This window comes from Pan paniscus, chromosome 7 (genome assembly GCF_029289425.2).
Source record: "Pan paniscus chromosome 7, NHGRI_mPanPan1-v2.0_pri, whole genome shotgun sequence".
NCBI classification, from domain to species: Eukaryota; Metazoa; Chordata; class Mammalia; order Primates; family Hominidae; genus Pan; species Pan paniscus.
Window position 1 is genome coordinate 75,929,778 of NC_073256.2, and position 25,279 is coordinate 75,955,056.

A 25,279-nucleotide genomic window follows, 5' to 3' on the forward strand; every position below is an offset into this window, starting at 1 on the left:
CAACTGTGAGGTGAATTTAAACTATCTAGGCTTGGCTGAAATTCTTGTATTGGCCATTCAGACACGGAAGTTCAAAACCTCTGAAAAACTCATAATGATATGCATATTTTAATTTCCTGTGTGTTTTCAGTCTAGAAGTAGACAAGAAAAACAAATTCCTCCCTTAGAGATTTAAGCTTAGCACTGATCAGGAGACAAAAATATGGTTTGACTCTCCGACTGACCAATAATATTCTGTAGACATCTAAATAAATTAAACCACGTTTGCAGATCATCCACTTGTACTAGAAGGCTTCCAATCTAGAGAACGGGTGTGTGGACTAACAAAACTATCCATGAAGAGGATTGATTAGCATTAAGTCAATCAACAATGAAATCACACTTTAATAGCTGATGGACATTCATTACCACAAACGACACAAAATAAAATTGTAATAAAATATTAACAATACTCAAAATATTAACATCAGTCCCACAGGACCATGTCTCTATTTCTCATTGCTGGATATGATCAAGACCTTTATCCCCAACAAGAGCACACTAAAGGATAATGAAAAACACATTTGCATGAGAACCTGTCTTAAAACAATAAAATTATTTAGTTAAAAACCCCCTGACAGCGTATGTACAAACTTGAAATAAAGTTTCCTACAAACAAATGGTCAATTTCAATACAAATAAAAGTTGTTTAACTCAGGGCATTTTTCCTCTAGCAACTCCCAATTCTGAACAGTATCAGCTAAGAATTTTAGGTTATTTAGCTAACAAAATTCAACACCTTCACCTTTCCTAGAAGTAGACTTTTTGAAACAGATTGTCCTTTTGGGTTGCCTTTGAGGAGGACATAACAGATTCCACACCTCTCTCGAGGAAGAGTTCTGTCTTTCATCCTTACCCAAAAACTCAAAGGAGGAGAAAGCAAATTGGTGCAACAATATTTACTTGTTTGGTTGGTTCTTCATCTAACGACTTGTTTCAAAAAGGATTTAAGGCTGCTTATGTCAGGGTACATATAATACAGTCAGACAGCATAAATTAGGAAGAAGAACAAGGGGAAGCAAAGAAAGAGGCAGAAAATAGATGGAGAAATGAGGCTATTAGACACAATGGAGGTCATGGAGTCCTTAATAAAGGTGCCCTACAAATCTACTCCCAAGCTTTCTACCAGCTCAAACAACGAAGACAAGGAACATCCAGAGCAAGAAGTAACTTTAATTTTTTGAGTGGATACACTTCACATCAACAGGAAAGGGAAGTGAGATTCATGGCCCTTAGGATCACACTGTCATGTATGATTTTAGATTTTAGTGTTTGTCCTCATGCTTGGTCTGATTTAGGTCACACAACAAATCCAAGGGGATAGTCTTATCATCAACTCCACAGACAGGGCAGAAAAGCGAGATGAAGAGGGGCTGAATGTGACCTGCCACAGTCAGCCTCCTAGCAGGCTCCAGGACAGGATCTGGAACTCAAATCTTCTGACCCACATCCCAGGGTTGAGGCAGGGACAGGAAAACCCAAATTTCAGTATCTGTGAGCATGAACTAAAAAACAATGAATTATCTAAGCCTAGATTTATAAAGTGAAGTTGCTCTTTGGAGAACTGCACTTCATCCTATTTCCCAGAACAATCTAAAAAACTTTTAATATATGGATCAGAAAGGTTTGTAGATATTCAGAACCACAGTGCAAGCTCACTTCACCTTCCTCTTCAATAAACATCCATTCTGTGGATTTAAGAATGTATGAAACGTTTCTAAACAACCTCACAACTCATTCCTTTCTCTTGGCTGTCCAAATTTGGTCTTAAGAAAAACCAGGAAGGAGACCAGGAGTCTACCCACTGTGTACCCCACCTCCAAAACCAAAATGAAAAAAGAGAAAGAGAAAATACACCCCTTGCCACCCCCAGCAACAGTGGGACCCAAGGCCTCAACAGGTGAGCTCTATAACTCCACTTCTAAAACAAAGTGATAAAACTGTCCTAGAAAAGGCTCAGCTCCACGTGGCTAAGGAAAAAGAAAGAGGAGTGTCATGAAATGAAGCACATGTGAAATGGGAAAGAGGATTCTTAAAACTCCTTCCCCAAAACCCCTTTATCACATACACTCAGAACACACACACACAAAGGCACACAGTATTTCTAAAACTGCTCTGTTACAAAGCAGCTTACTAGTTCTACTAGTAAACAGCAGTCTACTAAGTACTGTCATATGGAAATGAATGATACAGCTTGTAGCTGGTCTTGACAGTGATTTCAGGGAACCATAAAGAGATCCATGCTTCAAAAATATACTCCCCGCATGACCAATGCTCAAAACTTCCTTAACAGCAATGAACCCTTTCACTTAAACTTGGAGACAGTTTAAGTGAAACACTGTGGAAATTCAAACTGCACAGACCCATGTTTTGATAGGGAGAACTTCAAAATCCAGGGAAGTTTACTAATCCTTCCAACAGATATTGTTTTGATCATCTACTACCTTGTACCAGGTACTGTATTAAGTATTTAGAATACATTGATTTTGACAAAACAGACAAAATTCCCTGGCCTTGTAGATCTTACATTCTATTATCCTGAAGTGTAAATTCATATATTTATCAAGATCATATTTTTTCTGAGTCCTATCTGGTTACTACACAGGTTTATTAACTGTCATGTCATGATAGTCAATACAATTACAATAAAGTAATTATATTCTATGGTATGAAAGGAACACTGAGAAGGGAAGTGTTTTGCCCCAGCCTGGTTCTCCAGGGAGAGGTGACAAAGAGGTGGCTGTCAGCCAGGAACCAGGCTCTGGGTACCTTTCACTGTTGCTGCAGATGAATAATCCAAAATAAACCACACTAAAGTCATATAGCCATATAATGCCATAAAAAATGACAAAATTCTCAATTCAGAGTTTCACGAGGTGCCAGGTAAGAGCATTACCCGTTCATCCCCCAAGAATGATTGTGTTTATGGACTAAAAATAAATAGCAGCTTCTATTTTATCCATCTGGTAACCCTCTTCCAGCATTATTCTCCCTTTTTACTGCTTACATTTTTTTAAATAAAAAAACAAATCATCTCAGAAGGGGTAGCCTTTTCCTACATTTATGAAAATCAAATTTTGCTGAGTGATATTGGGTCACTACATGGCAGGTTTATTAGTTATGATGTCATCTGGTTCAATAAAGTTACAATGAAAGAACATGAAACTCCTACTGATGACATGCTGAATTTTTTTAGAAAAGGAACTTGTGAAAAGAATATAAAATAAACTGATGCCATTGCCACAGCCTCCATTTTCTTTAATGCTCTTTAATACGCTTGGCAATTGCATTTATAAGACATAAACAAGAGCTCCCTGAGGAAGCTTTTGTAAGATCTGAAAACCCCATAAAGACATGATGTATATACATTTATCTAAATCTATCTAAGCTTCTACAATCCTTTGCTGGAAACAAATTTACCAGATAATTCAAAGGCTAGTGCTCAAGCCTTATTCCTTTTCATTTGACTTCAAAGCTAAGTTTTGAGATCAACTCGACACCTGGCCCTGTGCTGGCCACTGAGTGTATAAAGCGAGGAAGATCCAGCCTTGGTGTTGACTGGGCAGTCTCAGTGGTTAAAAAAGTAAACTGAATAGTCTAAATAGAACACATCAAGAGCAGGAAAGAGTAGCAGGAGGGCATCCAGCAACGGACAAGCCAATAACAAGCATGAATCATAAAGTCAGGTAAGATGTTCCCAAGAAGATACCAGCTCAGCTGAGTCTTGAATAAGCTGAGAGGTGAAAAGTGCATGGAGAGTAGAGCAAAGAGCCTGAGAAATATTCTGAGACATGAAGCAGCTTAAGTGTGTTCTAGGAGAATAAAATCAAAAGTTAGCTACAGTCAAGGTGGGCATGAGGAGGAGACATGCAGCCTATGCTTACGAGCTGGGATTTCTCCTGTCGAGAACCATTGAGGGCTTTTAATCAGGGGACTAACATGATCATATCTGCAATTTAAAGTATTATTCGTGCAGTATCTGCACAGATGACAGAATAACAAAGGGTAAGCCTAACCAGTAAGAAAGCTGCTATCATGCCCAGTTACAGATGGTGAGGCCAGGAGATGAAGCCTGCAGAGCCACACCGTCAACACAGAGGAAACCCCACCCCAGTGGGTCCCTGGTACACCACCCGAAGGATCCAAAGGATTCATTCTTATTTTATTTACTTACTTACCTACTTATTTATTTATATACGTCTTTTTGAGATGGAGTCTTGCTCTGTCATCCAGGCTGGAGTGCAGTGGTGTGATCTCGGCTCACTGCAACCTCCGCCTCCCGGGTTCAAGAGATTCTCCTGCCTCAGTCTCCCTAGTAGCAGAGATTATAGGTGTGCACCACCATGCCTGGCTAATTTTTGTATTTTTACTAGAGACGGGGTTTCACCATGTTGGCCAGACTGGTCTTGAACTCCTGACCTCAAGTGAGCCACCTGCCTTGGCCTCCCAAAGTGCTTGGATTACAGGCATGAGCCACCATGCCCAGCTCCAAAGGGTTCATTCTTAATGGATTTAAAGACTTTATAACCTCAAAGTAACTTTTAAGAAATTCCAATGTTATCTCTAAAACTTCCCCAAAATAGTATTATTTAGTTCTTTTTTTAACATTTGAGGCCTTAAAAGCAAAAATTTTTCAATATTTTTAAACTATCTTTGGCTTTTAACCTATGGCTCTATTAAATATCTTCAGCTCTTAAGGGTAAAGATCATAACAATAGCACAGAGAGCAGGCCGGGCAAAGTGAAGCACATGCAAAATGATGCAGATGACAGGAACTAACCAGGTAATTCAAATGCACCAAAGTTAGCCAATAATAAATACAGTCATTAATCCAGCCAGGTACAGTGGCTCACACCTGTAATCCCGGTTCTAAGGGAAGCCAAGGCGGGAGGATCATTTGAGCCCAGGAGTTCATGACCAGCCTGGGTAACATAGCAAGACCCCTGTCTCTACCAAAAATTTAAAAATTAGCTGGGCATGGTGGCAGGCCTGTAGTCCCAGCTACCAGAGAGGCTGAGGTGGGCAGATTGCTTGAGCCCAGGACTTGGAGGCTGCAGTGAGCTATGACTGTACTCCAGCGTGGCCAACAGAATGAGAGCCTGAAAAAAAAAAGAAGAGAGACAGAGAGAGAGAAAAGAAAGAAGGAAAAAGAAATTCAGCCCTGACATTTCATATAAATAAAAAACATAGAGCCTCTTCTTCAGTGAAAATAATTTTTAAGATATTTTTGACAATTTCATCTTTAAATCAGCAAGGTTGCCAAGAAACACTGTTAAAAAGTTGCCATGTTTGGGGGGGAAAAGTAGGATTAATAATCATCATCATCTATCCTAAAATTAGTATTGAGAATTATAAGAGACCCAGAAGTAAAATATCCTAATTAAAGTTTCTATAATAAGTAACAGTGAAGGGCACAAATGACCTATCTTGATTGGCAATTTCTCCCATAATGATGGTTCATTAAAAATGTCATTACCCTTAAGACATTGCTTGTAGTCAGCTGGAGTGACACTACTGCACAAGTGTGGGCAGTCTCACACATTTTCTCACTACTTAAGTATCAAGCCACTCAGGCTAGAAATCTGTAATTATTTTTTATGCTTACAATCCTCTTTATACCACTGCAAAGATGTTTAATTTTAATTTGCCTGTGTACCTTAAATGTTAAGATTCCTGAGGGACAGTGACCCACTTGTCCTGCTGAGAAGCTAAATGATACATGTGGCAGCCTTAATAAAATTCTCCATACTCTAGGAGATAATAGGACCAATAGTCTGGTCAGATCACCCTGGAATGTGATGCTTGCTTCAACTCCATGTTAGGAGGGAGGGACTCTGCTACCTTGAAATTTGCCAAGAGCAGAGGTAGAATAGTGACAGGATCTGAAACCGGGGGCTCCATCCAAGCCATCTCTCTCCACTGATTTCCTCCACTCCCCTGCTCCACATAACTGACCCATGACATTCTGTAGATTGCATCGCAGAGATCACTCCTGTGTCTTCCCCTCCTTTTCCACTGACACTGCAATGCCTGTGGTTTTGGTTGAGTCTTTTGTACTAACCTTCAAACTGGCTCACACTCTCTCCCAGATCCCATCTCATTCAGTGCTGCCAGCTTGATTTTCTTAAAGCAATGTTCTAATTATGACTTTATCCTACAAAAAAAAAAGAAAGGTTCTACTCTTTAGCCTCTGTGCAGAGTCCCTCGTGAATTTGCTCCAAAATACCCTCTCTATTCTATTTCCTGTTAACCCCCTTTATCATGAACAAATCTTCTCTTCCAGACATACTGAAGGATTGGCCTTTCCTCATACAACCTCTAGAACTTTCCATATCTTATCTTTTGTGCAAGCCGTCCCTTCTTCCCACACACCCCAGGCTCCCCATATCCAAATGCTATTCATCCATCAAGGATTATTTCAAATGCTCTTTCCTCCATAAATCCTTCCCTAAGAATTTCCACCAAAAATAATCTCTCCCTGTATAGCTATAATATATTCCATGACCTACCATTGTATCCTCCTTGAGGGCAGGCTTTGGATCTGATTTATACTTACCTTATCCAAAGCATGTAACTGTTTGCAAAAGATGAAACAAAGATTGCCAACCTCACCCTGCAGGCCAGAGGAAACCAGTGAACACGTATGTTTAGTTCACAGGTGCACATCTCCAGTTTCTCCTGACACATTAAACATCTGGCAAAGTAGGCCTGCTCTCTGCAGCTTGCCAGTTCCTGCAGTCCCCACCAGCCCCTACTGCCTTGTCTACTGACACTGCAGATGAAGCAGAGGATCAGTAGCTATTTACAATCTCTTGCTCTCCTGGTTGCTCTCATGTGTAGTATTATATCTGCCTGGGTCTAAAAGACAAGTGAGTCTATAACTCCCATAGTAAATTATCAATAAGTAAGTATTGAGGGATGAAAGGCTGTCACGTGAGCAACAGCTGAAAGAACTAAGAATGTCTGAAAAGAAAAATGGCAACTGCATGTTATGACTGCAGTATTTGAAAGTGGAAGTATAATTATATTTGTTCTAAATAGGTCCAGAGACTTAAAGAGAGACAATGGCGGAGATCATAGAACTTTTTGACTTTTGGAATTGCTCAAAAGCAAAATGGGTTTTCTTGTGAGAAATGGATTTCCTTCCCTGAGCTATTCAAGCTGCCCACCCACCTGCCAGGGGTCTGAGATAGAAGGCTGCACTGGCCCATGCCACTCAGAGAGCCTATCACTGTGGCTCCTTTTCTAAGCTCCTTTGCTGTCTTACGGGGAAAAAGAAGACGAACAAAGTAGCACACAGTCTATGCAGATGCACTGCTCATGGGGTACATGCAGGAGAAGAGGGTTCAGAAGGAAACCTTAAGAAACCCTGTTATTTAAGCACAGTGGAAGATGAAGCACCAGCAGAGAAAAGGCAGTCAAAATTAGGAAGAAGTGTCAGGGAACTGTGTGGCCCAGAGACTAACAGGAGAGAAAACTTCCAAAAATTCCATTTCCAGTGCAGCAGAGTTAAAGTCCTGTAAGAATATAAAAATGCCCATCGGATTTAGGGGATGATGAGTTCATCAGTGACCTTGGCTTGAGAAGTTCCAGCAGAGAGGGATGGGGGCAGTGGCTCATGCCCCTGAAAACCCTCAAATTTATATTAAGGCAGTAACTCCAGATGGGATTATATATACAGGAACAATATCATTACAATTATGTTAGAAGTTTTAGTTTGATAAGTCTAAGCATTTAAATTATACTACAACTGTTCTAAACCTTTTTGGCAATTCTTTATGATTTGTTAATATAAACTAAGCAAAAATAAAGAATAAAACAAAATAACTCAGGCCAAAGACAGCCTCAGGGAGGGCTGAGGTTTTAGCACAGTGGTGGTGTGAAGTCAGCTTTAATTTCTAAAAAGAACTGTGCTTCTTGTGTGGATTTTTTTTTTTTAAATTTAAGAAGACAGCCCACTGTATTTGCAGGGGGTACCTCCAGTTAGACAAGGAAGATTGTACTCAAAACATTTATCTGCCCTCCCTCCTCAATTCTCACTAAATGAAGAGGGCACAACTTGCCAGAGCAACATGAACAAGACTGGAGAACAACAGCAAAAGAGAAATGCCCAAAATAATGGGCGGCGGTAGGGGGTTGGTGCTGGAAAGCAGACTGAAAGGTAGTGAGTGATTCGGCAAAAAGAGAAAGCTAAAAGCTAAGTAACTACAGGAAGAAGGCCACAAGAGGCAGGCAATTCCTACCGCAGAACCCAGATGCTATGGTTTGAATGCCTGCATCCCCCTCCAAAATCCATGTTGAAACTGAATCCCCAATGCAACAGTATAAGATGTCCAGGAGGAGATCAGGTAAATGGGATGAGGGCTCTGCTCTAAGAATGGGATGAGGCTCTTATAAAAGGGCTCCAGGGAGCCTGTTTGACCCTTCTGCCTCACACCATGTGAGGACATAGCACCGAAGCACCATGTACAGAGCAGAGGAAGAGCCCTCACCAGATACCAAATCTGTCAGCACCTTGATCTTGGACTTCCGAGTCTCCAGAACTAGGACAAATAAATTTCTATTATTTATAAATTACCTACTCCACAGTATTTTATTATAGTAGCCAAACAGACTAAGACACGAGAAAAGACTCAGGAGGTGGAAGCATTAGAGATACTTCTGAATGTGGCAGTGCAAAGTAGGAAACTGAAAACAGAAAAACAGATTTAAAGTTTTTAAAAGGAGCAGTTAAACCTCATCATGCATGGTCAGGCATGATGACGAGATCCCTGGCAGAAGATGAAGGACATGTGGACTTGCTAAATGGTGATAGTCTCCTGTCTGTGCCAACAACCAGAAAGCTGGTGGCCAACTTGAGCCATCCCCAACCCCAAAACAAAAACACAAACAGGAAACAAGCATATTCCAGATAAACCGATATAAGCAACAAAGACTCCTCCAACAACATGGCCAGGTCCTTTCTTGATCATGGTACTGTGAAGCCCAACAGCCCTCAACCCCTGCCCAGGTGCACAGAGCTTCTGATCTGCTTCCTAGACTCATTCTTAAATAGGAACGAAGAGCCAAAGATCACTGGACTTTTGAGGAGAACCTCCGAAATAAAAGAGGGATGCCAATATAAACAGAAAAAGAAACCCAGAGTAAACAGAGACAGGTAGGGATAGAAAAGAAGCAATATAGAAAAGAATGAAGAAAGATCATACATTCATGAAATAAATACTGGATGTTGTATTTTTTTTAAAAAAAAAGGTTTTTAATTGCAGCATAAGTTCAATGTTTTAGAAATTAAAAACAAGAAAGCAGAAAGTAAGAGTTCAATCAAAAGACTAAACGATTAAAAATTGAGGAAATCTACTAGAAAGCAGAAGAGAAAGGGAAGAAGAAAGTGGGAGTTACCAAAAGAGGAGGAAAAAATAAAAATACAAAATTTATCAATGAAATAATATAAGAAATATAAGAAAATTGCTGGTAAATAAAAGACACAATTATCTTGACTGGAAAAACCTACCAAGTGCCCAGCATATAGTGCAGAAACAATCCCACCAAGGCATATGGTTGTAACATTTCAAAACAACAGTAGTAAAGAAAACACTGTAAAAGGTTCCAGAAAGGAAAAAAGAGAAGAGACACATAGAGGGGGTTGAGAAGCAGAATGGCGCTAGATCTTTCAACTGCAACGCTGGAAGCTTCAAGCAATGTAATCATGATGTCAAACATCAAACGAAGTCAAGAATACTTCCAACCCAGACTGCCACTCCAGGCTAACTCCAATCAAGTGTGAAGTATAATAAAGACACTTACAGACACATAGGCATCCAAGCATGTAGCCCTCACTTGCCCCTCTTCTCAGGAAGTTCCTGGAAGATGAACTGTACACGCAAATAAACCAAGAAATTCCCTGAGATGAGGGAGCAACTCAAAAAAGAGGATGGCACGGCATCCAGAAAACATTCGATCTAACACAGGAGACAAACGAGGGGACTTCCACAGCATCCAGGAAACATCCGATCTAACACAGGAGACAAACAAGGGGACTTCCCAGGCGTGAGGTCCAAGGAGCTGCAAGAAGAGGCTGTTAAGAGAGGCCTGGAGAGCAGAAAGGAAAAGCAGCCTCCACAGGGAAAAAGAAAGGACAAGGAGGAGCGAGGGAGGGAAGACAACCTGATGCACGCGAATGTCCTAAGAGAAGATCCGTCATATGTTAGAGAGTTTGCAAATTAATTACTGACAGATAAACAAAAAATTCAATTAACAAAAATGCATTAACTCCAGGAAAATACAAAACACTGTTTAAGTGAGACAAAATATAATCTCAGCTGGAAACAACAGTTGCAGTTGTAATAATAAAAATAATGAGTATTAATTTAAATAAAAATTAATTTAAGTAGACTCCAGGGGAATGAGGCATGAGAAATTACATAATGGATACAATGTACACTATTTGGGTGACAGTTACACTAAAAGCCCAGACTCCACCACTATGCAATATATCCAAGAAACAAAACTGCACTTGTACCCCCTAAATGTATACGTATTTTTAAAATTAATTTAAGTATACAGCGATAATAAGAGAGTGAAACCATAAGAAAGAGGGCAATAAGAAAACTGGCCTCGTCCAGGTGCTGTGGCTCATACCTGTAATCCCAGCACTTTGGGAGGCCGAGGTGGGCGGATCACCTGAGGTCAGGAGTTTGAGACCAGCCTGACCAACATGGTGAAACCTCGTCTCTACTAAAAATACAAAAATTAGCTCGGTGTGGTGGCGGGTGCCTGTAATCCCAGCTACTTGGGGAGGCTGAGGCAAGAGAATCACTTGAACCTGGGAGGTGGAGATTGCAGTGAGTCAAGACGCACCATTGCACTCCAGCCTAGGTGACAGAGCGAGACTCTGTCTCAAAAGAAAAAAAAAAAAAGGAAAGAAAATTGGCCTCGTCTTCAATAGTAGAGAGTTCATACATAGCTTACATATCAAAGCATAACAGCATTATTATATTCTTACATTCTTGGAGGTAACCACAGGAGAAACAGCTAGAAAGTTTCAAAGTAGTTGTTACTAGGGAACAGCAGCCGTAGGTGGGGAAGAGTAGGGGATAACCACAGGCAGAAAGAACCACAGGCAGAAAGAGTATTACTCACCCTTTTTTTTTTTGAGACGGAGTTTTGCTTTTGTCGCCCAGGCTGGAGTGCAATGGCGCAATCTCGGCTCACTGCAACCTCCGCCTCCCAGGTTCAAGTGATTCTCCTGCCTCAGCGCCCCAAGTAGCTGGGATTACAGGCATGTGCCACCATGCCCAGCTAATTTTTGGATTTTTTAGTAGAGATGGGGTTTCACCATGTTGGTCAGGCTGGTGTCTAACTCCTGACCTCCACTGATCCACCCACCTCAGCCTCCCAAAGTGCTGGGATTACACTTGTGAGCCATCAATCACACCCAGCCTATTCAACTATTTTGTATATATTCTATTTTGATAAAGATAAAACATTACTTAAATAAGCGAATGACAGGGTATATAGAGCTTACAAACGATTCCTCTGAGGAGCTTAAATATCCTAGGGGAAAAAACAACTACTCAAGACATGGTATTTTGGTTACTTTTCTTGAGTTTGCAGAAATATTGGAAGGGAAAGAACAATAAGGAGGAAATTATTACCATGACAGAGAGGATAAGGGGAATCTGAAGGAGGAAGGTCTCCAGGGAGGCAGGAAAAAAGGGTTCTGGATCCAAATCAGGCCTAGACAGAAGTGCAGACACTTCTTCTTCAGTGGGCAGGGGTGGAAGAAGGAGGAAGAGAAAAGCACAAAATGCTAGGTGAGGAAGAAACACACTTCATGGTGAGAGGGCCCAGATGTTGGTCCATAGTCTCTGTTTTAGAGTGAGGCAGAAGATTAAAGAAAATTGTGAGTGTTTGAGAAGGTAGCAGAAGAAAATGGTAAATTCAAATTGATGAAGTAAATTTTATCTCAGAGCAGGACTAGGCACACACAGATGCAGCGGAGTATATGTGCTTAGTCATTCCTCTCTGCTCCCACAACCCTTTGTAACACTTGCCACATCAAGTGTACACTAGTACTTTAAAGAACTGGCTTTTCACTAGGCTATGAATCCTCAAGAACTGTCTTATAAATTTATATGCAACCAATATTCATCATGGCACCTGACATGAAATGTATTTTTGTTTTGTGGATATAAAAACATTTATTTCCGGAAGTTCAAAGCATCTCAACACATCAACACACATGTACTTCTTTAAATTGCTTTTTATATGCCAGAACAGTCAGCATTCAATAATTTTACAGTATCCTTTAAAAAACAGTAAGGAATGTCCCATCAAAGCTAAACCCACACCCCCAAAAAAATTCAAGTCGAAATTTCCATCTTAAACTGACTCTGACTAAGTACATATAAAGCCCAGTAACTCTTTTGGGCAATGCTCACATGCTGACTAAACTCAGAACAGCGAAGGAGACTACATGAATCTATGACTATCTCATGGATTCTAAATTAAAGCTTAGAAACATTTACAATGAATAAAATAAATCCATAGTTGGAAATCAACAGCTGCCTTGATTAATAACAAACCTAAAGATTTTATAGTTTGAGGTATCAACTTTATCAACTTGGAATTAATTTTCGAGCACAGTCTCTATTTATCAAGTACATCCTAATATTTCAGCATACTTTAATTTTTCCCAAAAGAAAAAGATAGTTATTATTCACTATGAAATGCATGCTATTAATGCTACATTTTTTAAAAATCTGATTTCCTCTTTCCTACGATAAAGCCAAAAACTGATTTCCTTGGTAATTACCTAACAACTTTTCCACAGAACATTTCAGATCCATCTCAAATAGGTTTGCAAGGGGTAGGAGAAGTTTCATGGGATGGAACTTAAATAAATAAATAAAAGGAAGAGGTTTGTTTACCATTTAAATCTCTGGCTGAGTTTAGAGGGTGTTTCTTATTGTTATCAGTTAAAATTATTTTTGGCAAACTAATACAGTAGAGAAAATTAACCTGAGAAGTCTACCTTGAATGCCACGTTATGTCAATAAATTCTAATCTTTGGTTTCACAAAGTAGCAAAACAGAGAATTATGATTATCTAAGTGATTTAAGCTAATCAACAATTTCGGACAAAATGCAGATTACTGCACCTGCATGTACCTGTCCTCATATTTCACAAGGTATAAGGTGATCAAACTAAGGTTTTTCCAGTAACATCATAAGAAGCAGAACAACCGACTGATAATCTTCATAATTTCACTCTTTTGTCCTTTTAAAATTGTTTCAGAAGGTAATTCCCAAAAATGCTTTACATTATAATACAAAGGTATCCTGAAAATAGAGATACGTCAGTTGTACTTTTTAAATTGTGCAAGTTAAATCACAGTTCAATAACTCTACGCTGACTTCTAGTTTAAAAGACCACACAAACATATTTTCTAAAATACCTGATTTTGACTTCAGGATAACCTGAATGGTATGTCCATCATTGGTGACTTCACAGTCTCGGCACACCACATAATTTGGGGAGAGGCGGACATCCAACAGCGAGGGGTCATACCTAGCCTCTCTTGAGTTTAGGTTAATAGGAGACTGGTATTCCCCATTAGCATCAGGAAACACCAGACCCCACTCAACACCTAAGAACAAAATGAAATAAATTAAAAACAGGTTAAAAAATAAATTACAGTAAAATTTAACATGTAAAAACTAAACACTTAGAACCCTTGATATTATGAAGAGAGTAATGATACCATCACTATACAGATGAAATATGGTAATTCTATTTGTTTTTGCATTCACTATTTGAATGATCTGTTATTATCAAATACCATACACAAAATCCCGGACTAGCAAAATATTCTATTTGTATTTGTCAACAAAGACATAATAATTTATGATTCTAGGAAATTTGGGTCATCTTTAAGTGATTAGAAAAAAAGAATACCAGAACAATTTCTTCTGCTTATTAGTTCAACTACGTTCAGTACCTGGGAAACAGCTGTAACTTTCAACATACTTAGTGACAGTCAGAACCCTAACTCTCATGCTAGTGAATAGACGCCCCTTATCAGACATGCAAGTGTAGTATTTTAAAGTGTGCACATGTATATATCTGTGTACATACATATTCCCATAGTCTTTCCAAATTTTTTATAATTAAAATTATATATTCTATATTGGTTTCAACATATGTAGTAAACATCAGCACTACTGGTTGGCTCTAATAGGAGCCCTAGGTCTTTAGGAATAAATCTAGGAAACTCGAGTTTTTCAGAAAGTCAACCGCTTCTCGCCAAACCCAATGATTCAGTCTGAAATTTAGGACATGTTTTAGAAAGACTTGAGCGTTGCTAGCAGGCTTCACGAAAAGACCAGAGGCAGAAACACTTTCTCCCCAAAGTCTTCAAGCCAAAAACGAATTCTTAACGCTAACACTGTCTTCCTCAGGTGTTTAGTAAAATGTACCGCTGCTCTTCTTGACTACTCAGAAGACATAAAAGGTACAGCCACGGCTTGGAGGCTAGCCCGCCCTCCGGACCGCAGCAGGTGCGAACGCCAGCCCTGCGGAAGGCTCCCGGGCGAGAGCGCAGGCGGCGGAAGAACGCAGGCGGCGAGCACGCCTCCCTGGAGCGCCTCCCGCCCGAAACGCGCCAGGGGAGTGGGAAAGTGGCGGAGACCCCGGTGGGAAAGAGGGGACGTGGGGGTGCTCGGAGCGCGCGGCAGCAGCAGGACTCGAGTCCCGCGCTCGGCGAGACACTGACGCCGCCGCGGGACCCCGGACACGCCGACTCGCGGCCACTTACCTTCCTCGTAGCCCCACTCCACACCCTCCTCTTCTTCCTCCTCATCCTCTTCCTTCTCGGGGAAGGCGACGGTATCTTCGATGAAGCTCAGGTCAGCCATGGGAAGGCCGCGGGGCCCCTCGGCGCTTTCGGCAGCAGTGCCTGCACCTTCGCGGGGCGCGGGGCTGGAGCCGGAGCGGAGCGCGCGTTGGGGAGTGTGAGCGCGCGTGAGCGGCAGTGTGGGTGCGAGAGCGCCTGCGGGTGTGAACCGCAGTGTGAGTGCAAGCGGGCGGGCGTTCGGCCCGAGTGTTCCAGAGACCCGCGTGGGGAGCGCGTCCGGAGGCCCCAGCAGAGCGAGGGAGCGGCTATGGCCTGGGGAGCGAGCGCCTGGCGAATTTTATACCCGACCGGGGCGTGTCTGGTACGCGAGGATCCGCCCCCTTCTCTCTCTGGCCCTTGGGGCCAGGGGAGCCGACAGTTAGAATGTGCCTCGGGGCGACCAGTCCCAAGTCACGGAAACATCGGCGCATCCCCGCCCGCCCTTCCCCCGGGGTCGCCCCCGCCGCCTCCTGGCGCTTCCTCGCGGCGGCGACTCCTGCTTGGCCTCCCGTGCCTTCCTTCCAGAAGCCCGCAAGTCTCCCAAGGTCACTCGGGACCCCTGTGTGCCTGGCCTAGCCCAGAGGCTGCTCACCTATTCATTTTCATCCGTACTCCAGGAAGTACCAAATGAAGGGGTCCTGGAGGAGAGAGATGGGCTGCCGTGGGTAGGAGAAAGGAGAGGGCTGGGAGACCCCGTAACACAATAAAAAGAGACTCTCCAGCGGAATCTTCTTAGTATCTTCTGAGTATTTACTTTTTAAATCGTCCGTTCAGCACAGTGGAAACGAGTATGGAAATTTTTCCAAGAAAGTTCTATTAATTCCTAAAAACGTTTAAGAAAAGAAAATGGTTGTTATCTAGAGAAGTAGCTATGATTTAGGGATTTTTTTTTTTTTTTTCAGAAAGAGGTATTGTTTCAAAGCAGGGCTAGCAGAAGGCAGTAGACAGAGGGTGTTCGCTGTCAGAGTCTGGGGCGCTGCTGCAGGCTCACCTGGCTGTATACACAGCTCCCAGTCACCTAGTGAAATCGTGTAAATAATGAAGTGCACACATTGCATAACAAACAGGAACTCTTCTGATCCAAAGAGGTGGCATTGTTACCCTTAAACGTGCTTCTCAGTCTAGTGTTAACGACTTCAGCCCTCTGTTCCTGTGCCTTTTAAAAGCCCTGGTCAGTAACCCCTAAGTAGGTTAACTCCACATTTTTAGAAGATATATGTGCACAATAAACTCGAGTTAGGACCTTAAGTACAATTTGTTTTTTATATGCTCTGGTCATTCATGAAGATGTCTATTTGCAGTTTGAATAACCTGTTCCTAAATCACACCAGCCTTATGAATGCATAATTCCTCAAATAAGGATGGAAATGATCCGTTTGGGAATGTTTAGTTTCTGTGCTCATATCCTTTACTGCCTGCTAAGCACCTCCACTTTTTAAAAAGACACTTCATAGCCTTTAAAAAAAAAAAAACTATTACAAACTGCTCCAGAAAGTACACTGAGATGGCAAGAAGTGGGGGGAACCCTCAACTCACTCAATTCTGCCACTTTCTGGAAGGTTTAACCAAATATATGGAAAACTACTGGCCAACATTAGCTTGGAGGATAACCAGTGGATTTTAAGCATTCATATAATTTCTCTTTTCCTTAACTGTGCAGAGGACTGAACCAGTTTGAGAAACTAAATTCATTTTTCACTCACTGCATTCTGGGTGTTCTTTAGTGGACGGTCGTTTGCATCTTTGCAAGCCTGGGACTGGCAGAAGCAGAAGCCTACCCCAAAGCCAGAGCTATTAAAAATAATAAGCACTACCGAAAATATTAACTACTTTTCACTGAAGGTCTCCTAAAAGGAACATTTATTTTTCCTTTCTTGAAAACTTTTTTGTAATCTTCTATTTGTTTTAAGTTTCTTTTTAGAAGTATGTTCACACGTTAATTAAATGCCACAGCTAAGGAAGCCCATACAAAGGCTATGAAGGAATTGGATAATGAAAGCACTGCCACTCTGAGCTCATCAGCAATGGCCTTTCTCCTCTGTCCCCCAAATGTGCCTAAGTATGACATTGTAGCCACTGTGTGACCACCAACTGTGTTTAAAATATCAGGTGAATCATAGAGATGTTTATCAAACCAGAGGATGGTACAATCACCATGGTAAAAAACTGAATTTTCCATGAATAAATACTGTGCCATATTTACAAAAGATAGGCTGAAAGATTGAATTATTAGTATTTACTTTTACAGTAAAAAGACAATTTTGCATATAGCCAGCAATGTATTACTATTCAAATATGCAGTTGACTGCTAGCATTGGCCTATATTTGCTCCTTCTGAATTGTTCATGATTATTTGTAGAATGTAACTCCTGTATGCAAGCCTAGGGTTCCCTGTCCAGCCACATATGAGCCAATCCTCTAAGTATCCAAATATTCAATTAACAGCCTTAATTGCTTTGAGACTGTGGGCTTCAGATTTTTGCTAATTAACAGCACCTTAAGACCTTCTCTTCTCAGGTCCCTGCACTATATTACCACCAAAGATGGAATTTCTATTTCTAGTTATTATAAGGTGTCTGTCACTAAAAAAATCTAAACACACAGATCAAAGATATAGGGCAATTCTTTGTTTTACAAAATAGAACAAGCACATCTAAATCCAATACCAGAGAATCTAAAAATATTCATACTCTGTATTATGAATGTGTCTTCCACATATTCCTCTATAATTTTTAATAGGCTTTCAGCCTAATATTATATTTGATCCCTTAAATTAACTTTATATTGCTCACATTTAGTGCTTGCATAGCTAAGACCAAACCATATTAGTAGAACAATTTATTAAAACTAAGACCTGTATAACTAACTACCATTTGATACTAAGAGAATATAAATAGAAATATCTAAAAGGGACAAACTAATCTAGATGTCAGAGGAACCAAAGTACTAAGGTCGCTTCCCAGAGTCCACAACCTAGACAGCCCTCTCCTATCTTTCCTCACTGCCTGTCTACTGTACCAAAGCTTTCTTATTGTATCGGTGAGTCTAGGCCCTAGAGTCATAAATATGACCTCCTCTTATGTGCACCTTATGCTCTGGGATCACCTCAAGGGTACAGCTAACATATGCATGTCACGTGGCTCCTATACAAACTGTAATTCATAAACTTCAACAGCAATGAATTGGGTTCCTTCATGTGCGCTGCTCTGGACTAGGCACTGTGGGAGAACCAAAAATAAAAAATAAAATACTACTTCTGCTCTCAAGGAACTCATGGTTCTCTGGAGGGAGGAGAGGAGTAAATAATTATAATACAAGGCAATATGCAATATTAATATGTTAAATAGAAATACAGGTACCACTACATCTAAGGAAGATGGAATTTTCATACTAATGGGAATGATTTAGAAAAGTTGAACAAGATGGCATTTGGGGCAAACTAGAGGAAATGGGCAGAGTTTGGGTGGGCAGCATGTGAGCAAATAACATTCCAGGTGTGAACAAAGATGCCGAATCATGCAAGTGCTCATTGCGGATCTATTTGCTCCCTTAAATGCCATCTGTGACTGCCAAAACCAATTCAGATACACTAAAAATAAGCACTTCTCTAGGCTTATGTCTCAGGTAAGGCACTTTTTCCTATGGTTGTTTAATTCCTTATGTCTAGTTTTTCTTTTGTCAGGAAAGACAGCAAAATTTTCTTCGTTATATATATTTTGATTTCTGAAGGTTTCAAACTTTGTTGATAAAAAAATTTACTTCTTCCTTTTAAATTACTTTTTTCAACTGATTAATCTTTTATTTCACCTGCTTAAAGTTACATTTACGAGCCTCCTTTTTCTTGACCTCTTCTTGGTCTTTTATCTTCAGAAACAAACGACTAGGGCTCCATGTAGTCATTGGAGATGACATCATTGTCTCTATCATTTGCTGCCCCTTCACTGCTTGACCATGTGACTTCTTTGACGAATTAAATATGAGTAGAGGTGGCACGTGCCATTTCCTAGAAGAAAGATTTAGGCGTTATCAAAAACAGACATAGTAGCCCATCAAGTAAAGGTGAGTTCAAGGATAATTTTTATTTGCTCAAATGCTGTTTTTGCCTTTATCTTTTTCTTCAAAGAAAAAAAAAGTACCTCTCTGGCCTGCAAATAAACCAAACAGTCTAGTACAGTGCCCTTATCTTCACCTCGCAAATTTCTTGGACGCCCTAACCCCAGCTAGGGCCCTTACCACTTCATGGCAGAATGAGAAAGCCCTTATCCATAGAAAATCCCCATCTTCTCTAAGGAACATGGACCGCAGCTCTCTTCCCCTCTCTCAGACCATGCGAATTATGCCTGAGGCCCTACATGAATTCAGCACCAAAATGACTTATGCTGAAATAGGAATATTTAAGATAATTACATTGGTGACTCCCAAGTCACCAAAAGCTCTAGGGCACCTTCTGCCAAACAAAACCCCTTATGTGTTTAAGCCACAGAGGTTAAAGTTACCTCTTCTTAGTGCTTTCACGATGCCCTGTATAGATCTCTAACCCTGAAGTTAAGATTGTATTTTAAATATGTATTTTATGACCTTCTCCTCTAAACAATGAGCTCCCAAAGAGCAAGGCACTAGGCACTGTGGGAGAACCAAAAAAAAAAAAAAAAAAGGAATAAAATACTGCTTCTGCTCTCGAGAAATTCACAGTTCTCTGGGGGAGGAGAGGAGTAAATAATTATAATTATTAAAACTATAATACAAGTAAATAATTATAACTATAATACAAGTAAATAATGATAATACAAGAAATATGTTAAATAGAAATGCAGGTACCACTACATTTAAGGAAGATGGGATTTTCATACTAATGGGAATGATTCAGAAAAGTTTCTTGGAAAAGATGGCATTTGAGGCAAACTAAAGGAAATGGGTACAGTTTGGGTGGGCAGCATGTGAGCAAATAACATTCCAGGTGTGAACAACGATGCTGCTTTGTGTGCCCCCACGTAGCACATGGTAGGCACTTAGGAATTCGTTTCCCTGTGCCATCAGCCATACAGTAACCTGATTAGCCTGGATAAATGTATTAGTGCAAATAAAAGTTGTGGTTACTAAGGTGGAAGCTTTCAAGGCACAGTAAAGCCACAAAAAAGGGGAGTGATCAAGTTTACCTGGTGGCAGATGTGTCAATAGGGGCTTCATAAAGGAAGTGACTTGGAAGCTGAGCCTTGGGCGATAAATAAGTGCTGCTTTACCCTCAGAAACGGAAGGGGAGGAGGTAAAAAAAAAATACATTCCTCAAAGCATGATGTAGACTGATAAGAAAAAAGAAGGAAAAAAAGAAAGACATTCCAATAAAAGAAAAAACAAAAGCTCACATATAGAAGCCAGTGTGGGTTCACTTTTTTGATCAAGTTAATTTTCTTTTTTCCATGGTATTAATAAAAGGGAAAACAACATTGAAATCGTATGTCTATGTTTGTTTTAGTGTTTTTTTAAAACATGTTTCAAAACAATAATGACATGAGATAAAATACAAAGCAGATGGAATGCTTAAGTCAGTGCCCGTTGGCAGAATGGCAATACTGAAAATGTATTGGACCCTTGTTGACTTTAAGAAAAAATGTATTGGACCTTGTTGACTTTAAGAGAAGGTGCCAAGTTAGAATAGCCTCAAGGCCACACCTATACCTTAGTTCCCACAGCTCACTCTGCCCTACAGCATGCTGTTGGCTGTCAAAGATGCTGCTATGCCTTTTAGGCAAGACACCAAACCAAAGCACAGGAAAATAAAAAGTTGAGCGCTGTGGTCACCTCCAAAGACGGCTGCCGTAATTCCCACCCTCAGTAGGCATGTGCTGTTCTTCCGGTTTACAGGGGAGACTATTTCCCCTTGAAGTGGAACCACAGCTGGTTTTATGACTTGTTTCATCTCCATTGGACTGTCATAGAGTGACACTATGCCAGTTTGGGGCTGAACCTTTAAGAGGGCTGGACAATTTCTCTTTGCTCTCAAAAACCGGTCAACATGTAAGAAATCCTGAGACCACTATGCTGTGAAAAAACCCAACCTAAGCCAGCCACAGGGAGTGAAAAGACATGTGGAGGAACACTGAGGCACAGTCACGTGAGTAAAGCTCTCTCAGATCTTCCAACCCAGTTTAGCCACCAGCTGAATGCAGCTGACCCTATGTGGATCAGATAAAATGTCCATCAGAGTGCTGCCTGAATTCCTGGCCCACAGAATCATGAGAAATAATAAATCAGTGTTTTCAGCCACTAAACTTTGGAGTGGCTTATTATGCAGCATAAAGAACGGAAGCAACACTTCCTATGAACCAGATATCATGCCAGACACTTCCCACAGATTATTCTCTTTAATTCTCTTAAGAAGCTCAATAATCTCATGCAGTGTTCAGATGAGAAAATGGAAGTTTAGATGCGTCCCCCACCACAGACAGAGGCAGTGAATGGTCTGAGAGGTCTGTCTCACTCCAGAATCCATGCTCCTGGCCACCAAACCCTACTGCCTTCAGAGAGGGTGAATTCAGCCAAGGCACTCCATCTCCACCAAACGCTGTTGGGAATCAAACACCAGCTCACATGCACACTCCAGTCCAATTACATCCTTCCTGGGTAAACCATGAGATATGTTGGACCAGTCTTGGCTGCTATGGTTAGAAGGGTCCAAAAAGGAGGAATAAAGGAAGCTAGGTTGGAAAACTACAAGAGAAATTTTTTTTTTTATTGGCAGACTTTCTTTTTCTTTCTTTTTTTTTTTTTTTATTTTTTTGAGGCAGTCTTGCTCTGTCACCCACGCTGGACTGCAGGGCGCAATCTCAGCTCACTGCAACCTCCACCTCGTGGGTTTAAGCTATTCTGCTGTCTCAGCCTCCCAAGTAACTGGGATTACAGGCACCTGCCACCACACCCGGCTAATTTTTGTATTTTTAGTAGAAACGGGTTTCACCATGTTGGCAAGGCTGGTCTTGAACTCCTGACCTCAAGTGATCCACCTGCCTCAGCCTCCCAAAGTGCTGGAATTACGGGCATGAGCCGCTGTGCCCAGATGACTTTCTTTTTTTGAGCAGTTTCTTATTAAAGAAAAATTGAATGGAAAGTACGGAGTTCTCATACACCCCCTCCCCTCACCCATTTCCCCTATTATTAACATTAGTGTCATACATTTGTTCCAATTGATATAACAAATATTTATACATTATTATTAACTGAAGTCCATAGCTTACATTAAGGATCACTGTTTTGTGTTGTACATTCTTTTTGTTTTGTTTTGTTTTGTTTTTGAGACAGAGTCTCACTCTGTCGCCAGGCTGGAGTGCAGTGGTGTGACCTCAGCTCATTGCAACCTCTGCCTCATGGGTTCAAGCGATTCTCCTGCCTCAGCCTCCTGAGTAGCTGGGACTACAGGCACGTGCCACCACGCCTGGCTAATTTTTTTTTTTTTTTTAGTAGAGATGGAGTTTCACCATGTTGGTCACGCCTGTAATCCCAGCACTTTGGGAGGTCGAGGCAGGCGGATCACGAGGTCAGGAGATCGAGACCATCCTGTGTTGTACATTCTATGCACAGATACAGAAAAGAGAATCAGTGGCTGGAATCCTATGTTGGAGAGATTTGTTCCCAATCTAGCCCTCCTGTCCAGCACATCTTAGTCGATCTCTGCATGCTACAAGTCTGGCCTCTCCCCGCCTGTCCTTGTGGCCCCTGTCAGTTTTAGCCCATTCGCTAGCTTTGCTGCCTTGAGTCTCATGGCTCCCTGTCCACCACTTACCTTAAACCTCAGGCTTGTACCACTCAGACCAACAACCCAGGAACTGATGTCTGTTGATAGGTTGCAGAGTTCTCTCTTATTGGAGGTTGATTTACTAATTACCTATTATATATTATGTGTGCAACATGATTTAGCTAATTAATTCATAATAACATGACAAAGGTATTTACAGATGAAACTGAAACACAGAGAAGTGTTTTTCCCATGATCACACAGCTAACAAGTGGAGGAGTTAAGATTTGAACCTAGGTCTAACCAGCTTTAAAGCCAGAGATCCATAACCCTTTCCCACCTCACACCTCAGAGTCAGCTTTTAGTCACTATTGTGCCAAAAATCCCATTCAAAGTGTCATTAGTTATTCATCCATTCACATTTGCAACCAACTCTCCATGGGATATGAATGGTTAAGTGCATACTTAGCAATCTAAAAAGCTACTCCTCAAAAACAGAAAGCATTCAAGATGTTTTATGTTAAATATTTCTATTCCATAAAGAGTTTGTGTAATGAGGAGGAACCAGGGACACTAATGAAATACACAAGGCAGTAAACATTTCTAATGCTAATGGAGCACAGCATGTTTACATTATGATTGGAACCCCATTGATTAGACTTCACTGAATATAAATTTTAGCATAATTATCAATGATGAGAGACAGTCAAGCTTGGTGCTGAGTACATGCTGAGCACTAAAGACTGACTACACTGCTTTCAACTGGTCCTCAATTATTTAAGGGGCATTAACACGACATGATAGCTTGATATTTCCCACCTTGACAGTGGAGATAACAACAGAAAAATGTGCTAAAACTATCGGGGAACCTGCCCTGATAGTCATGTAGGTTCTTTTCTGTTTTCCCTAAGCATTGGCCGGTTTGAGAAATAAAGGGGCAGAGTACAAAAGAGAGAAATTTTAAAGCTGGGCATCTGGGGGAGACATCACATGTCAGTAGGTTCCGTGATGCCCCACAAGCCACAAAACCAGCAAGTTTTTATTAGGGAGTTTCAAAAGGGGAGGGAGTATACGAATAGGGTGTGGGTCACAGACATCAAGTACTTCACAAGGTAATAGAATATGACAAGGCAAATGGAGGCAGGGTGAGATCACAGGACCACAGGACCAGGGCGAAATTAAAATTGCTAATGAAGTTTCGGGCACCACTGTCATTGATAACATCTTATCAGGAGACAGGGTTTTGAGGACAACCGGTCTGACCAAAATTCATTAGGCAGGAATTTCTTCTTCCTAATAAGCCTGGGAGTGCTATGGGAGACTGGGGTCTATTTCACCCCTACAGTCTACAGACCATAAAAGACGGCCACACCCAGGGGGTCATCTATAGACCTACCCCCAGGCGCATATTCTCTTTCCCAGGGATGTTCCTTGCTGAGAAAAAGAATTCAGCGATATTTCTCCCATTTGCTTTTGAAAGAAGAGAAATATGGCTCTGTTCCTCCCGGCTCACTGGTGGTCAGAGTTTAAGGTTATCTCTCTTGTTCCCTAAACATTGCTGTTATCCTGTTCCTTTTTCAAGGTGCCCAGATTTCATATTGTTCAAACACACATGCTCTACAATTTGTGCAGTTAATGCAATTATCACAGGGTCCTGAGGTGACATACATCCTCCTCGGCTTACGAGATGACAGGATTAAGAGATTAAAGACAGGCATAGGAAATCACAAGGGTATTGATTGGGGAAGTGATAAGTGCCCATGAAATCTTCACAATTTATGTTTAGAGATTGCAGTAAAGACAGACATAAGAAATTATAAAAGTATTAATTTGGGGAACTAATAAATATCCATGAAATCTTCACAATTTATATTTAGAGATTGCAGTAAAGACAGACATAAGAAATTATAAAAGTATTAATTTGGGGAACTAATAAATATCCATGAAATCTTCACAATCCACGTTCTTCTGCCATGGCTTCAGTCAGTCCCTGCGTTTGGGGTCCCTGACTTCCTGCAACAAAAACTACATCAGAGATTTAAGTAACATAATTATCAGATATTAAGAATTATTTAAAGTGAACCTCTCCAAAATAAATCTAACTTCAAAAGTCTGGGAGAAACACTTATCTTATTAAATGTATGAATGTCATTAGCATAATATAATATGTTGGAAGGCAGAGTAGCACACTGGTTTTGTCACTTAATAAGTTTTTATCTTGATCAAGTTATTTAACCTCTCTTTGCCTTAATTTCCTCACCAATTAAATGAGAACCATAATAGTACCAAACCAAAATAACTGTTGGGAGGATTAAACGAGTTAATATAGATAAAGCACTTGAACTAGAACAGTCAGTTCTACTAGAATGCTTGTTTTGAAAATGCAAATTTGTTCCAATGAAATTGATATATTAGGGAACAATTTGAGCACAATGAGACTTCCATGCTTGTTTATGCCACCTTCATTTATTGGAAATACAGAAAACTGCAGCCAGTTGAACTGGGTCACGCAGGGAATGCACAAAACGCACACATATACACACCTCAAACACCTGCCAACTACCTCAGTTCACTGTGTGCTGTGAGCCATCCCCCATGCTCATTAGGTGCTACAACTG

At 40.8% G+C, this 25,279-nt stretch overlaps 1 protein-coding gene and 1 pseudogene across 1 annotated transcript in view; one reads left to right on the forward strand and one right to left on the reverse strand.

The window, feature by feature from the left end:
• The window catches only part of CA8 (carbonic anhydrase 8), a 95,295-nt gene extending 80,047 nt beyond the window's left edge, over positions 1–15,248 (reverse strand). The window contains exons 1-2 of the mRNA XM_003809059.6: positions 14,855–15,248; positions 13,496–13,687 (exon numbers count right to left, since the gene is read on the reverse strand). Coding sequence (XP_003809107.1) covers positions 13,496–13,687; positions 14,855–14,954 — 292 coding nt within the window. The 5' untranslated portion in view covers positions 14,955–15,248. The remainder of the gene's footprint in view (positions 1–13,495; positions 13,688–14,854) is intronic.
• A 3,200-nt stretch (positions 15,249–18,448) lies between these two features.
• Positions 18,449–25,279, forward strand: part of LOC100968414 (phosducin-like protein 3) — a 96,188-nt pseudogene continuing 89,357 nt past the window's right edge.